Consider the following 16308-nt stretch of genomic DNA (forward strand, 5'->3'; position numbering starts at 1 on the left):
CTGTTACAGTCGACCAATCAGAATCGAGTATACAGCTAATACCCACTTGCAGAAGTGTAGGTGACCCATACAGTCAAACTGTCAGAGACAACAGGGTGTAAGAAGTGCAACTCCAACACGCAGCCCTCAGCCTGGGGACACGGCGTGGTCACGTTGGTTTCATATAGGTTGACTTCAGGACTCCAGGCTTGCATGCTGGGCTCACATGGCTGGTACACATCAGGCGCCCCTACAAAACACACGCAAATTCCTTAAAAGCCAAACCACAAACTCTTTGTCAAATGTTAATAATCTTTTTGGCAAATGGGACGTAATGATTACATAATTCATTGTAATAATACCGGCATATTAGCCATTTCCTTAGCAATGGATTCCAAAACTAGACAACACTTTGGGCTGCTGCACGCTGCACTTGTTTTTGACAAAGTTGTTATGCACACAGACCACACATATTGGCCTCTGGCAAGCTCTACCCATACTGGCTGATTTAACACATCTTTCGGGAAATAAAGGCACGTGGGGATTTTTGTATCAGTCCAGCCAGATACAGGATAACACTAATTTAAAGTGCACTCATAAATGGCATGTAAATAAACTGTGATTGGTTGGTTTACATGGCTGTCGAACGCCAAATGAAATAACATCCAGCCATTTTATTGCTTGGTCAATGTTTGGCTATACATGTCTATATGCACCCTCAATGTGTACTTAAAGGTATAGTTCACCTAAAAATGACAATTCTGTCATAATTTTCTCATCCTCATGTTGTTGTAAACCTGTATGAGTTTATTTTTTTCTGAAGATATTTTGATAAATGATGGTAAGCACACAGCTTATTGTAAGCATTGACTTCCATAGTAGGAAAAACAAATATTGTGATAAATGATGAAGAAGATATTTTGATAAATGATGGTTGACGGTACCCATTGAATTACATCCTATTTGCTTTTCCTACTATGGAAGTCAATGGTTACAATCAGCATAATTTATCAAAACATCTTCTTTTGTGTTCATAGAAAAAAAATCATTCATACAGATTTAGAACAAAATGACCAAAATTTTTTGGTGAACTATCCCTTTAATACAAACAACTAGTAATCTTTTGAAACGTAGCCTAAATCAAATGACAGTTTTCTAAGACGAGAGGATGGGAGGTAAGGAGTAAGAGGAGAAACAGACAGAAAGAGAGAGAGTGTCTGGGAAAAACCACATGTCTTGGCAATAGATGTGAAGCGCATTTCCCCAGACCTCGATCGACCGTAAGACCCAGGTGCAACTTGGCATGGGAGACAGATTGGCGCCTTAATTGGGACGGACAGCATTCACATAATAATGTATTAAACTAAGTCTTAATGTCCTCTGTGGCCTGAAGAACAGGAGCGAGACATGGAAAGATAATCCCGGGACGTTATTTTAGAAGAGCTTGTCCCCGGAGCAGCACAAAAACTCATTGTAAATTTCGCAGAGGCTTTTATCCAAACATTGTACATACACTTCATATAACTTTGTGTGATCTCTGGGAATCAAACCCACTTGGTGTCGCGAGTACAACACAATGCTCTACCAGCCTGGGCATTAATGAACAGAAACCCACCATAGAAATTCCCGGCATCCAAAGATAAATTAAGCTGTATTCCAGGCTGATGTGCTCTGCGGCGGACATTAAGTAAGAGAGACAGATGGACAGACAGCAGTCACAGAGCTCTCCTTTGCACCCAGCGTGGCCTCACATGTGTGGATGTGTGCAGGGTAAACAGGAGCAGGCCAAGGCAAACCATAAAACTCAATTGGTCAGATAAACAGAGAGCGGGCCTCCACACAGGACAGAATTAATGACTGTATCAGATGTGCTGTAATGCTCCCGCAGGGAGAAGCAATGCGGCGAGATCTGTAAGCGTATCATCCTTCCTTCTTTCAGCGATCTTAACCAGATCTCTGCTTGTCCTGGCTCAAGTCTCATTTCTAAAAGCGCTTCCCTTACAGTGCACGCTCGAGGTTACGGTACAGGTAAGCAGGGGCTGAGTGCTACAAGATGTGAAATACAAAGACCCAAGCGTGATTTGTTGGCCTCTGCTAATTTAGTTATCTAATGATTTACCGTAGTATTACCGTGCGCATTATTTCACGTTACACAAACAATGTTGTCATATCGCTCGGAAAGTCCTTCTGACGTGATTAACCGACCGACAAAATAATTCACATTAGGTAGTCATTGCGTACTTTATCATGTTGTTATAAATAAACCAAAAACAATAGGTTGCTGTGATTTATAACAGGCCTGAACCAATGGTGGTAAGTCGTACGTGTTACTGATATCTCAAAAGACATAATTTTTTAAAGATATATATTTTTATTTTCGAATTTAATGCTTCATTTCTCAACCTTTTCTCAACCTGCGCCAAAAATCACTCTTCACTACTACCTAAATGGACGATTTTAGATTTGACCATTTTTTTGGTCTGACATTTCAAAGCAACATCTTATTCATGACACATCAGCGAGCGGGCAGCCCAGATGCTAAAAGATCCCTGATTAAAATAATCAGCAACATCTGCTACATGAAATATAAAGTTGAAAAACAGGATACGCATCGCCTTTTATGACAGCCCGGTTCTGGACGCCGCCCAATATTACCAAACTTGAAGCAGTGCCAAGGGTCTTTTTTATTCATTGATGGCAAAAGAAGCGTTCTTCATTCTGGCAATTATGACTTAATGATTTATGCCCTAAAATTTTCCAGACTTGCATGCACCTGGCCCATGCGAGACTGAGCGATCCACCTGAATGTGAATACACAGGCTTGGTAAGAGAATCCAGAAGCCAATTCTCTCTATCCTCATTAATCAAAGAGCAGGTGTTATTTTTAGCATTGATGATCGTTCGTGAGTTCAGCGTGTTCCGCCATACACTTCTTATGCGTTAAAGTTGTCGTCATTCACCATTTTAAATGAATGTCATATTTTTGCCGACCTCAAAATAACAAAGAATGTATGACCATAATAATAAATAAAAATTGAGTACTAACCTACTGCTTCCTCTGGGGTCCAGTATCCAGTCGAATCGCAAGCATGAGGAGACGTGGCTTTGTGCGCGTACTGATGGAGCACACCGTTCTCATCGCAGAGCTGGCAATTAATGCCACCCTCCCTATACAGCCACAGAGACAAGATTCAAAGAGTGCACAAAACAGCAACAGGTTTTGCTTTTTGTAGGCATTTCAGAGTAGTTGTAACCATACATGAACATGTTAATGCCTTTTGATCTGTTTTATTGTATGTACACTCCTTACTTTACCTGTGGGCAAGCGGCCCACTGATTGGATGCAGCCAATGAATTGATACAGAATCTGCATCTTGGCTGATCACCACTGGAGCGAGAGGAATGGGAGAGGGCTTTCTTCCATGGACCCAGTTTTTATAGACCAGGTCAACATAACAGTGCATTCGAGCTACCTGATTTGGTGTGAAATGGTTTGTACAGTCATCATCTGAAAAAAGAAAGATTGAAATGTTCATAAAGCTTTGTATAATTCACTAGAACGGTTTGTTCTTGTAGTGATCATAGCTCACTTGTTGATTCCCAGGGATCACACATACTGACATTAGGTATAACTTAAATTCCCTGTAAATTGCCGTGGATTAAAATGTCTCACGGCATTACAGTCCCGTTCTGTCTGCCTGCCTGTTTCTCTTTGTTTTCCAACCCTCACTCTCCCACAACTGATCATCGTCTGTCGTCATCGCACCTGCCACTCATCACCCTCATCTGTTTATCATTATTTAAGTCTATTGTGTTCTCCAGTTTTTGTCCGTTCTTGTTAAAGTTGCATTTATTGTGATGTAGTTGGGTTGTTTCATAGTATTTGTTTATTAAAGTTCTTGTTAATATTGATCCGTCGTACTCTTCTTTGTCCCACACCATACCGTAACAGCATAAATGAAAGCTATAGCGTAAGTTCTACTAGGAAGACTAAATGCCTCGTCATTCATTACATTTTGATCTAGCTAATCATCACTGACTCTTGGAGTATATAAGTTCCCTACTCAACCTCTTTGGCATGTGCAGGTGCTGACGCTGATGTTCACCTCCATTCTCCCCACCACCACCAGGTTGGCCCTATCCATACATCGGGGGGTAGGCTCCGCCCCTGCCTTCGTCTCAGGCAGGAACGGCGAAAAGCTAAACCCTCCGGCTGAGTTATGGATGGGGGTTCTACGCCAAAGAACTATATCTTAGCTGCATCCTTTTGCTTACAAATTGTTAAATAAATGCTATCAAATGTTACATTGCCTCATGAGTCTTTCTGGTAGAAAGGTAGTGATTGGAAAAGTAGGCTTTTTGAAGGTTTGAATAAATTGAACCAATTGGTTTAAAAAAATATTCACTGTTTCAAAGCGCTTAAAAAACACCTAAATATGGCACCACCTGTTGGTGAAAACGTTGTAACTGTGCATTCACACCAGACGCAGAAGATGCGTCAAAAACGAGCTTTTCGCGTGAATTTGAACGCTTGAACATTATACTCGCTTCATTCGCGTGTGAAAGTCGCACGGGAAATTAGTCATTCAAAACATTCACGTGTAAATTCACGTCATGGGAGGGGCTTATATAGCTCAAATTGAGTGAACTTCCCAGATTGTTCGACCTCCTCACTCACTTTCTTCCAAACAAGATCCTTCTAATTCCTGTACAAGTACGTAGATGTCTCGTGTAGCGATGCGAAAGTTCAGATTTTTGAACTCAACGCGCCATCCGCGCTGCAGGATGCCTATTCGCGTCTTTGCATTGACTTAACATGTAAATCACTTGCGCTTGTCGCCTATTCGCGTCTGGTGTGAACGCACCATAAAAGATCTCAGTCCAAATATTTTTCATTTTTTGCACAATAATTACAAGTTTTTTCTAAAATGTATTTTTTAGGAAAAATTAATTATTTAACTCTTTCCCCGCCATTGACGAGATATCTCGTCAATAAAGAGAAAACGCTTCCCCGCCAATGACGAGATTTTCCGTCTTTCCGCAATACCGCTATTATCCACCAGGTGGCAACTTTTTAAAACCGGAAGTATTGCCCTATGGCAAGCTGCTGCATGTCCGTGTCTGTTTTAAAGAACGCTCTGAATGGGATCTCTATGAAAAGTCCGTCATAAAAATGGAATTATCTCTGCTTTTTGCTCAAAATATGGTGTTTTTGCAAAAACCTACCCATTTTCCAAAGCTGATTGCAAAAGAACAACTAAAGGTAGGATGAAACGGGTTTTTTTTGTTTGAAAGCAGAGGGTCTGTTCTTTCATTTGGTATATTGTATGTTTATATATTTAAAGAAGAACATTTTCTGGAAGGCATTAAACTTTGGTGAAAATCATGAAAAACGCTGGCGCTGGCTGGCAACTTTTTTTAAAAACGCTGGCGGTGAACGAGTTAAAGGTGTAATGTGAGCTTTTTAGCAGCATTTAGCGGTGAAATTGCGAATTGCAACCAAGAGCTCACCCCTCAATTATAAAATGCATATGGTAGCCGCCACAGGACAAACATAGTGACGAAACATCCTCTGTTAAACAGTTTGTCTATTTAGGGCATCTATAGAAACATGACGGCAACTTCCATGTAAGGAGACCCCCATTGTATGTCGATAAAAATGGCTCATTCTAAGATAATAAAAACAATACAGTTTATTTTGTAAGGTCTTTATACACCACTGATAATATAGTTGTGTATATTATATTGCATTTCTGTCAAGAGATCTTTTTAAAAGTTACACATTGCACCTTTAAACAGTGACTTTTTAAAGTGAAGCTGTTTCACATTTTGTAACTGGTATATATCAGTATGTGTGGTCTAGGGATCAACCTCATGACCTCTGCATTAATTGTTAATACAATGCTCGCTCAGAAATTGCGCTACAGATACACTTATAGATTAATCATCATTAAAATGATGAAGCCTACCTGTGTAACTCATGTAGTTGTTGTAAGGTGTATTTTTGTATTGCGTAATTCCACATGTGTCATTGACTGGATCAGGATCATGGCAAGCCTTGGACTTCGGTGTGGGGGCTGTATCAGCACACAGATCCCCCGTCTCCATGGACGCGGTGGTCTCCTGACAAGGATCGTCACATGACTCGCGTTCACTCACGCCCTTGAAAACATGGTAAAGGCCCAAAACATGACCCATCTCATGGATCATGGTGTTGTTATGTCCATTTGTGCCGAAGTAGGAGGGATTAAGTATCATTCCACCTGAAATTTGAAAACAAATTGAGGTCTCTACTGTTGATTTAACAATATAACCTTTGATATTAAAAACCATTGATGTGTACAGTTTGATGGTTTGAAGTTTTACTTTGCTCCCAATAATCAGTTGTCTGTAAGTATGAAGTTGATTTATTCTAAAATAATACAAAACAGGGTGTACTATTCATATACACTCACCTAAAGGATTATTTGTAACAGCTGTTCAATTTCTCATTAATGCAATTATCTAATCAACCAATCACATGGCAGTTGCTTCAATGCATTTAGGGGTGTGGTCCTAGTCAAGACAATCTCCTGAACTCCAAACTGAATGTCAGAATGGGAAAAAAAGTGATTTAAGCAATTTTGAGCGTGGCATGGTTGTCGGTGCCAGACGGTCCGGTTGAGTATTTCACAATCTGCTCAGTTACTGGGATTTTCTTGCACAACAATTTCTAGGTTTTACAAAGAATGGTGTGAAAAGGGAAAAACATCCAGAATGCGACAATCCTGTGGGCGAAAATGCCTATTGATGCTAGAGGTCAGAGGTGGATGGGACAACTGATTCAAGCTGATAGAAGAGCAACTGTGACTGAAATAACCACTTGTTACAACTGAGGTATGCAGCAAAGCATTTGTGAAGCAACAACATGCAGTTCTGAAGGGGAAAAGGGGGTCAAACACAGTTTAGTATGGTGTTCCTAATAATCCTTTAGGTTTTAGGTGAGTTTATATATATACTTAAATATATAATTACAATGTAACAGTGACGCCTTAAAATAAAGTGTAACCTATATATATATATATATATATATATATATATATATATATATATATATATATATATATATATATATATATATATATATATATTAGGGCTGTGACGGTTAGGATATTTTCTCACCGCGGTGAAGCATAAAAAAAATAATGCGGTTATGCGGTTAACCGCACAACAGTAACCCCCAAAGCCCAAAAGCACAACCCCCCACCCCTGCAAAGCATCGGAAACGTCTTCTTATTTATTATTAAAACAACAAATTATATTAGCAATAACAACATAAAATAATATTTATTTCCATAGGTATAATATATATATATATATATAGCAATACATATATATATTTTTATATATAATATATATAATAATTATATAATTTTTTGTCATCGTTTATAACCCATTTTGCACAATACATTTCATACAATAGCAACCTGAAAAAAAACTAGAAAGAACATGTCGAGCTTAACATTGTTTCTTGTAAGCAAAACCTTGATTCCAATTTCTTTAGACATTTTTAGAGTGTTTTTCGGGTAACACTCCGTGGATATAACGCACTCCTCCAAACGCAACGGGTTGAACGTTAAATAATTTATTGCACAATAAAATGGGTTACAAACAATGACAAAAACTGTTCCATAATTCATATTAAACTCAAAAGAAACGAAAATAAATACTATTTCATGTTACTATAGTTAATATGTTTAATTATAATTTTTCAAAGCAGATACGAAACGAAATAACGTATTGCATCATCCCGTAAATAACTGCGCAAAACTTATGGATACTCCAATCAATGCTTTAAATTAGGCTACTGCTGTCCATTTACATAATCAAGAAGATAATAAAACTTTTTTGATCCCGAGCTGGAGAAATTAGTTTACAGCATTAACGGGTCACGCGGTCAGTAAGCCCTCACCTGCCTGACTGCTGTGCTGTCCCTTTGGTACTTTGCTCCTCTCGCAAAAGTCTTGGAGATTTCCAACTGTCGTTGACGGGCTGAAGTTTTATGCTTTACTAAAGGTATGTTTGGTGCTCCCAAGTCCGACAAACGCCACATGATAGTTAATCATCACAAGATGTGATTTTAGATAGTGGCATTTCCTCGCTACGATAGTCAGACATATAGGTCTAAAGCCGACCGCGCTAGCCTTCATAGTTGGCATGTTTGACCATTATAGTTTTAAATAATTATGCTATTCTTATCAGTACCAACGCGCATTTCGTGCTGCCCGGTGACCTTCTTGCACCTGAATAATGTAATGCGCGTGGCTGTGAGATTTCCTTGCACTTGAGATTTTGTTATTCGCGCAGTGAGTGAGTTGGTACGGTTCCATGGCATGCAATAAATATCAGAGCACCTGGGCATGACGCGCTTAAATTAATGGCTTCATGTTTAAGAAGATTGCGCCCGTGACAGTAGGCTATTGTGTGTATTTAAGTACTGAAACTAAGTAATTAAATAACAATTATAAGACATGGGCACATAATAAACCCCTATATATGTTTAATGCACTGTCCCTCCCCCTTGTGCGGAAAGCAGTTTTTTCTCTAGAACCCTTGAACACAGGATGGAAGACAGTAAATTATGATTAACAATGACTTTTGTGTATAGTTCATATCATACACCATATGACTTCTGTAACTTTCACCAGCAAAATAAAGAAAATATAAAAAAGTGCGGTGATGACGGTGATGAACTCAGCACCGCGGTTGGCATCTCATTACTGCGGTGATGCGGTGACGCGGTTATCGTCACAGCCCTAATATATATATATATCAGTTGTTTACAAGCAAATGCAAAGAGACAATGTTAATAGCCTTTGAAACAATTTGCATCATTTTCTTACTTAGGTTTAACAGCCACAAATTGTTTGCTAATTGAAAACAGAGTTTGGTTTATGTGGCCATCTGTAGACCCAGGAAAAGTTTTGCTCTGAGGTTGCTCTTTTATAGATCAAGAGACTTTCACTTCTCAACATTTACAACTTGCATCGAAGTGTCCTATCTTAAATAACCTTGTCACCTACACAAATAAAAGACTATGACATTTTTACGAATAGGTCAACAATATGGACTTGTTAGATTTTGGTAAGAGTTCACAAAAAAGAATTTTAATTTGCTGTCCATTTACTCTAATTTCTGTTAAGGACAGCAACCAAGATAATAAAGAAATCTCATTTGTTATTCTTTCCTGCGGGACCTTTTGATACATCAGATTTAATATAAGAAAAAAAAAAACTCATGTTGTATGGGAGACACACCTGAGAGATACAGATCAATTACAATTACAGTTATACCACAAAATCAGCAATCCATATGGTCTAATTTCATTTAAACCATTTAGAGAAGCAGTCTGACCTTGTTCCACAGTGAAGAACATTAATGTACTTTCACTAAAAATCTGGCAATTTATTGTATGTGGAATTAAACCAGTGCAGGCTGTTGTCCAAACCCATGCCATAAACCATAGCCCGCTAATTTATGAGAAACTAATCTCCCTTTTAACCTTTACACACACACCATCCTCTAAAGTAGTTTTGGTCAAAGATCAACTTGCACGGTTTTCTTTTATTTTTAACTAAAGACTTTTTCTGACATGATAGTAAATCAAACGCAGACCTGGATTATGGGCATAATAAGAATGGAGCCATACTGTGAAAATGAATTCAAACAGTGCAGTCAGACATTCAGTAATTCACTGGCTGATGCTACCATTAAAAATCTAAAAAAAAACACCCAATCTGACCCTAAAATAAAGAATGAAGAGACTTGGTCTGTCATGGTCCATTTATACAGACAAAGGTAGACAGCTAAGTTCAGATCTTTTACCTAATGAGCTTGTGTTGAATCAACATAACAATTGAAGAGTTCAGATGCAAAACCCTGCAGGTCATAAGTTAGTATTTGACGGTAATTAGTCATTTTTCACAAATCCCTTTAGTCGTTTAATTTGTATTTAACAAATGACTTTCGCTGCAAAACCCTTTAAATGAATGGAAGCATTTTTGGCAAAAACATCCATTACTAAAAACAATCCACTTTGGACAAGACATAATTACCATGAATTTACCAGAATGAATTTACCAGTAAATACAAAAATGTGCTGTTCACACACGCCGTGACGTTCCATCTTTTACCAGTAAGAGATCATTCACACATCAGTATCAAAATACCAGTAAATTCGGCGAGAAAGCGGAAGTTACCTGTGGCGCGCAACAAGCTCAGTGTTGTATTTGTAAACAATCCACAGAGTTTATATCCTCGGTCTGTATTTTGTTGTTTTCACGTCTGTGGTAAACGCTGATGGTTGGAAGTTGCTTGTGACCAAACAACATTGCATAAGACGACGTCAAACCGAAACGGCATCTTAAACACCATAGTGTTTGCACATTAAGCTTCATGTAGGGCGTGCTAAGGATGTCGGCAATTTGGCACGTATATGGTAAGCTGTTTTAAACAACTTTGGTGAAGAAATGTGGACGTAAACTTTAGGTGTGCTCGACTTTCAAGCAGCGTGTGTGTGGAAACGTCGGTAAACAGTGCAGGGGTACGCGTCATCTGTATTAACACGTTATGATTTGCCCGAAGCTGTCAGCGCGGTCTGACGTCGTCTGTTCAAAATGCCGGTAATTTATATTTTTTGTTCACACATAGCCCTTACCGGTAAATTACTGGTAATCTTACAACCTCTCTTTTTGGTAAATTGGCTGATTTACCAGAAAGGTTCTGTTCACACATGACCTGTTAACTGCAATTTACCAGTAAATTACCAGTAAAGACTGTTGGCCCTATCTTGCCCCCAGCGCAATTTACTTTGTCAGTGACGCATGTATCATTCGTATTTTGCACTGGCGCACAGCGGGTTTTTCCCTCCACAAATGCACGTCGGAAAACTAGGGAATGAACTTGCGCTCCCTGGGCGGTTCAGCGCAAAAAAGGAGGCGTGTTCCGGCGCAAACCATCTTTGATGCTTTTTTCCAGTTTCAAAAAACAATTGCGCCACTGACCAAAAAAAAAAAAACTAGTCTAAAGTCAGTGGCCCGCTGCGCGTTGTTCATTATGCTATTTTAAGGGCGCATACTTGACCATAATGTATAGCGTGCACAACGCGCACACACTTTGCTTATCTAATCTACACAGATGCAACAGTTATTTTTGCAAATCATAAATTGTTACAATAAAAAATATTAACACATGAGATAAGGGAAATCATAGTGGTGAGCATTGTGGTGATAGTTTTTATTTATTGTGTGGCGGCGTTAAAAAGTTATCATGCAAATAACGATTAAAATATTTTCATAAGTTTGTTGTGTGGCTGTATTACGTTTATTTTATGTAAATAATAATTAAAATGTTTTCATAAGAAACCTTAATGTATGTGAACTGGATTTGTAAGTGTATTTTGGGGTTGGACTGCCTGCGTTTCTTGGGTCCGATCTCAAAGCCCCCAAACCGCCTTCAAAACTTTCAGCGGTGAGAGTGGACGCAGCGATGTCCTCTGCTGGCGTCAGGTTCTGTGTAGAGGCAGATCCACCTCTCGTTACACGGCGTGCCCGATTTATGCTGGCAAGCTTGGGATTCCCCCGTCTCCTGACATCATTGTAGCGCTTGGCGCAACGTCCTGGGGATGCCAGATGATGAGACAATTGTGGCTATTTCCTCCCACGCCTGTTTAACTGACGCTGATTTGGGCGGATTTCTCCTATCCCCATACAAAACAACTTCTCTGTCTTTGACTGCTCTTACAAGAACGTCGGTCTCCTTGGCTGTGAACCGCTCCTGGCGTGCGCCTGGTAAATCCGTCATAATAATAGCAACCCGCCATGGAACTTGCGCCCTTGCGTTTAAAGGGAATGTTGGATAGCGTTCTGATTGGTTTATTTGACGTTACGCCCAAACCACACCTATGAATAATGAACCTACTTCAGACCAACCCCTTATTGATTTGCGACTGGCGCAAGAGTTATTTCCCACTGGGAAAATAGCAACAGCGCCCAAGATCCGCCCACAAAGTCACTTGCGTTTTGCGCTACACACTTGCGTTTCAGATCGTTAAAATAGGGACCCATATGTGTGAATGGAACTATTGTAACTGTTGCAAAATCACTAAAGATGCAAATAGAAACATTGATGAAAGTCCGAATTTGAAGGTTTTTATGAACTACACACACTAGCGAGCGCTAGGATGCATGTGGCTGCCACATTCAGGTACAAGTACTCACAAGGCATTAAAGTTTCACGTTCATCATTAGTGCACATCCACTTTAAGGATTTTGCTGAAAAATCAACGTTGTTTTTAGGCCAACAAAGCCGTATTTCTAAATGACCGGGATTAAGCAGATTTAAATTGAAAGTATTTGATGAACATAATATGCACTAAGGGGAATTAAATTAATATGATTATCTCATTTTGACGGAGATGGCGTATAGCGGTTTTTGCATCTGAGCTTTAATTATTCTGGAGTCGTCTTGAATCATTTAAAGAGGACATATCATGAAAATCTGACTTTTTCACATTTAAGTGCTATAATTGGGTCCCCAGTGCTTCTATCAACCTAGAAAATGTGAAAAAAAATCAACCCAGTAAATTTGTTTTGTTAAACCATTCTTTGAACGCTTGTAAAAATATGTAATTGAAATTTGGCTCCCCTTGTGATGTCAGCAGGGGATTTTCTGTTTAACACTCATCGAATTTAGAGGTTAATATCTGTTTATCATTTTATACCTTTTTTAGAAAAATGTATAAAAAATAATGAACTTGTATTGCTATATAATATAATATATACATAAGAAATAGTTTGTTATGTTCATTACCGAATTCAAGCTAGTCAAAAGCAAAGCAGCATTAATTGCTCGTGCTAATATCAGTTTAAAAGTTCACATTCTATGCACTGGACAAAATGATCTCATTAACAAAAGCAATAACCCAAGAAGCCAAGACCAAAATGGCTGATTGTGTGACCTGAACCAATAGGAGCTAGGCTTATATAAGAAACCTTCCTGCTTGAAAGAAATCTCATCTTTAAAGGAGCTTGACTTAACTGAGGCCATTCCACTTTAACAAGCTGTAAAACCAGCATCAATGAATACTATAAAATCAGCTGGCAGTTGGATGAAGATGGCAACAGGGTAATACCCTTCTTTTGTTTTTGTTTGGTTGTTGTCGAGATTCTTTTCTTCTCTCCTGGTGGAAGGCCCTAATGATTAAGGGGCAATCTATGCAGGGAAATCTATGCATGCCGTGAGCGTTTCCTTCATACTCGACATTACGGCCCATTAATCTTGTAAAGGCAAATACGGACAACAAGGAGGAAGAGAGCAGAATGTGTTTCTTTCAAAGGAAAGACTAAAAGGTGACTGAAAGGCAAGTTAACAGAGTTAAGATCTATGGCAATAGCTATACAAGCACATGTGTTGTAGTCATACGATGACGGGAAACATCAGAGGTTTTAAATATTGAAACTCTCCACTGATACCCGTACTGACACTGATACACTGTAAAAACATCTGTTGTTTATTCCCTAAAAACTGGCAGCTGTGGTTGCCAGAAAAAATATATAGTAAGCATGTAAACAATTTCCTGCTATACGGTCTAAAACAAAAAAAATATGACAACAAATTTGTGTGTATTTTAAAGTTTTAACTTCTTAACATATATAATATCAGATTTTAATTTGCTTTTTATCTTATTATTGTATAAAGGCCTACAGTCAACTGCAATAATACAGGTGGTAAAATTGAACATGAAGTTTATCACAAGTGATCATTGCCAATTTTTGTATAGAGATGGTGCGCCTTTTCATACGCTAATGCAATCGTACACAAATACAAAATATCATCAGGATTAAAAACCACATAAAATGCAAAAAAAAAAAATGCAGTATAATGGGTTATTTTCAACCCAGCATGGGTCAAAAAGGGACAACCCAACGCATTGATTGTCATTTAACCTATACTGGTTTGTTTAAACTCAAAATTTTGGGTTTTTTGCAATTGTTGGGAAAAATAAAAACATTTCCTGGGTTAACCCAACAGCTAGGTATGTCCCATTTTGACCCAGCGCTGGGTCAAACACTTTTACAGTAAAATTAAAGGGGATATATCATGAAAATCTGACTTCTATCAACCTAGAAAAAAATCACAACCCAGTAACTAAGTTTTGGTAAACTATTCTTTGCAAGCATGTGAAAAAATAGGTCATTGAAATCTGTCTCACCTTGTGATGTCAGAAGGGGATCTTATAATAATAATACCACCCCTTAATCTGCACTATCCAACCACATCACTGCCATTTAGTGCAGAGATCAGCTCATTTGCATTTTAAAGGACCCACCCAAAACCACACCTACAAAGTGTCAATTTTAACATGCTATAATAAATTATCTATAAGGTATTTTGAGCTAAAACTTCACATAGGTACTCTGGGGACACCAAAGATTTGTTTGACATCTTAAAAAAGTCTTCCCCTTGAAATGTGATGCCCTGAAAAGTCTATTGTTGTAGTTTTATTGTATTTTTGATGCTTGCTGTAAAATGTTTAGGTGTAAATCTTACCTTGATGGGTTAAGGCTTCTTTGGCCCATGGCCAGGTGGCAACCCCAGCAAGCTCCTCACGTGCTGAATTGTTGGCGAAGAACACATTAAGTGTGTCTGAACTGCTCAGGTGAAGCAGATCCTTAAGTTCCTTCACGCTCAGGTAAGCCCTGCAGAGATGTTCAAACACAGTCAAGCTAGTGTGAATCTGAAGCAACATATATGACACAAAAGCTTCATGTGTGCACCTTTGAAAGACATGATCATTGTTTGAATATGTAATGTGCACTTTTTTATGTCGTTTTTCATGATCCCATTTCTCAAACTTTAGTTAGTGTTTAATATTGCTGTTAGAGAATAAATAATACCTGCAAAATTATAAAGTTCAAACTTTAATGTCAAGCGAACAGAATTCACTTTCTCAAGGACTACGGAGAACGGCTGGTTTGGACTACAGCCCTCTACTTCCCAGTTACATAATGACAATATTCAGAATTTTTGACTATCCTCCACCTACAGAGATGCGCTTAAAAAGGCATGACCTTGTTGCGCTTCCATGGAAAATACGAAGAGTTGGATTGGTAAAGTATGTTTATGTCTCCATGAGACAATGGGTCTCATTCACTAAGCATGCGTACGCACAAATTTGTTCGTTAAATGTGCGTATGGACGTTTTAACTTACAATTCATGATTAAAAAAAAAACATTCATACTAAAACGTATTTTAAAGGCACACCATGGAACTTTTTGGCCAATAGGGGGTGCAAGACATGTGTTTTTCATGTCTAGCGCCCCTAGAGGCCACAAGTGCCGCAGCACTGTCTCAAAGGCAAAAGAAGACAACTCTTTAGGTCACAAAGTGTGCCTTCCAGAATGTCATGTGTCATATAATATAAGTTCATGGGTTTTATTTTCATCAAACGCAAAAAAAAAATGCGTAGCTCACGTTAACAAGCCAGTTGTAACGGGGGTCGCTTGGTTAAAGTTTATATTTAAAAAATATTGCCCTAAAGGGGAATCGAACCTGGATAACCCATGATTAGAGCCACCACGACACCACAATGTCACGTGATATAAGTCTCTCTCTAAACTCTCCAAGTAGCTTCCAGTAAAATTCACGCAAAAAAAGAGTATTCGGGCGCCAGACAGGACTTATATGTGCAAGCATTATAACACTAGTACAAAAGTATAAGGGCCAAGTCAGCATCGGTCAGGAACCCCTCCTCCTTCTTTAGTTCACGCCAGCGAGCGAACGCTGGCCCAATATAATTGATCCTCATCTTTCTTTTTATACTGTCACTCTCCCATTTTCTCTTTCCGGTCTCCTACGACAAAACCTGGGGTTTCTTTTTCTTAGTTGCTGCTTCGGCCATGACAAAACATCAGGAAAATAGATAGTTGCGCTCTCACGTCCGAATTTGAGGAAGTGGAGAAAGTGACGTATGCTGTAAAGCAGATTTTTTTTTGTGCTCCGGTTACTACCCGAAACCCCAAGTTTAAAAAGCGATACAGACCCCGTCAGGCTATAGTGAACATGTAATTCAACCTATTTTAAGTCAATGTAGCAGCACAAGGGTCTTGAAAATATATTATGAAGGTTGAAAAACTACAAAGTGTCACTTTAAATGTATGCAAAAACGTAAGAACAACTTTGACCACACGTACACAATAATCATGAACAAAGAAAAAAATATATAAATATTAAATACAGATATACATTATAGGGCTCTTTTTCCTTATTCATGATTATTGCGTACATGT

At 38.7% G+C, this 16308-nt stretch overlaps 1 protein-coding gene across 1 annotated transcript in view; it reads right to left on the reverse strand.

The window, feature by feature from the left end:
- The window catches only part of pappa2 (pappalysin 2), a 93550-nt gene that overhangs the window by 51642 nt on the left and 25600 nt on the right, over window positions 1-16308 (reverse strand). The window contains exons 3-7 of the mRNA XM_065276612.1: window positions 14569-14717; window positions 5949-6242; window positions 3295-3487; window positions 3026-3147; window positions 47-229 (exon numbers count right to left, since the gene is read on the reverse strand). Of these exons, the coding sequence (XP_065132684.1) occupies window positions 47-229; window positions 3026-3147; window positions 3295-3487; window positions 5949-6242; window positions 14569-14717 (941 nt within the window). The remainder of the gene's footprint in view (window positions 1-46; window positions 230-3025; window positions 3148-3294; window positions 3488-5948; window positions 6243-14568; window positions 14718-16308) is intronic.

This window comes from Paramisgurnus dabryanus, chromosome 6 (genome assembly GCF_030506205.2).
Source record: "Paramisgurnus dabryanus chromosome 6, PD_genome_1.1, whole genome shotgun sequence".
Taxonomy (NCBI): Eukaryota; Metazoa; Chordata; class Actinopteri; order Cypriniformes; family Cobitidae; genus Paramisgurnus; species Paramisgurnus dabryanus.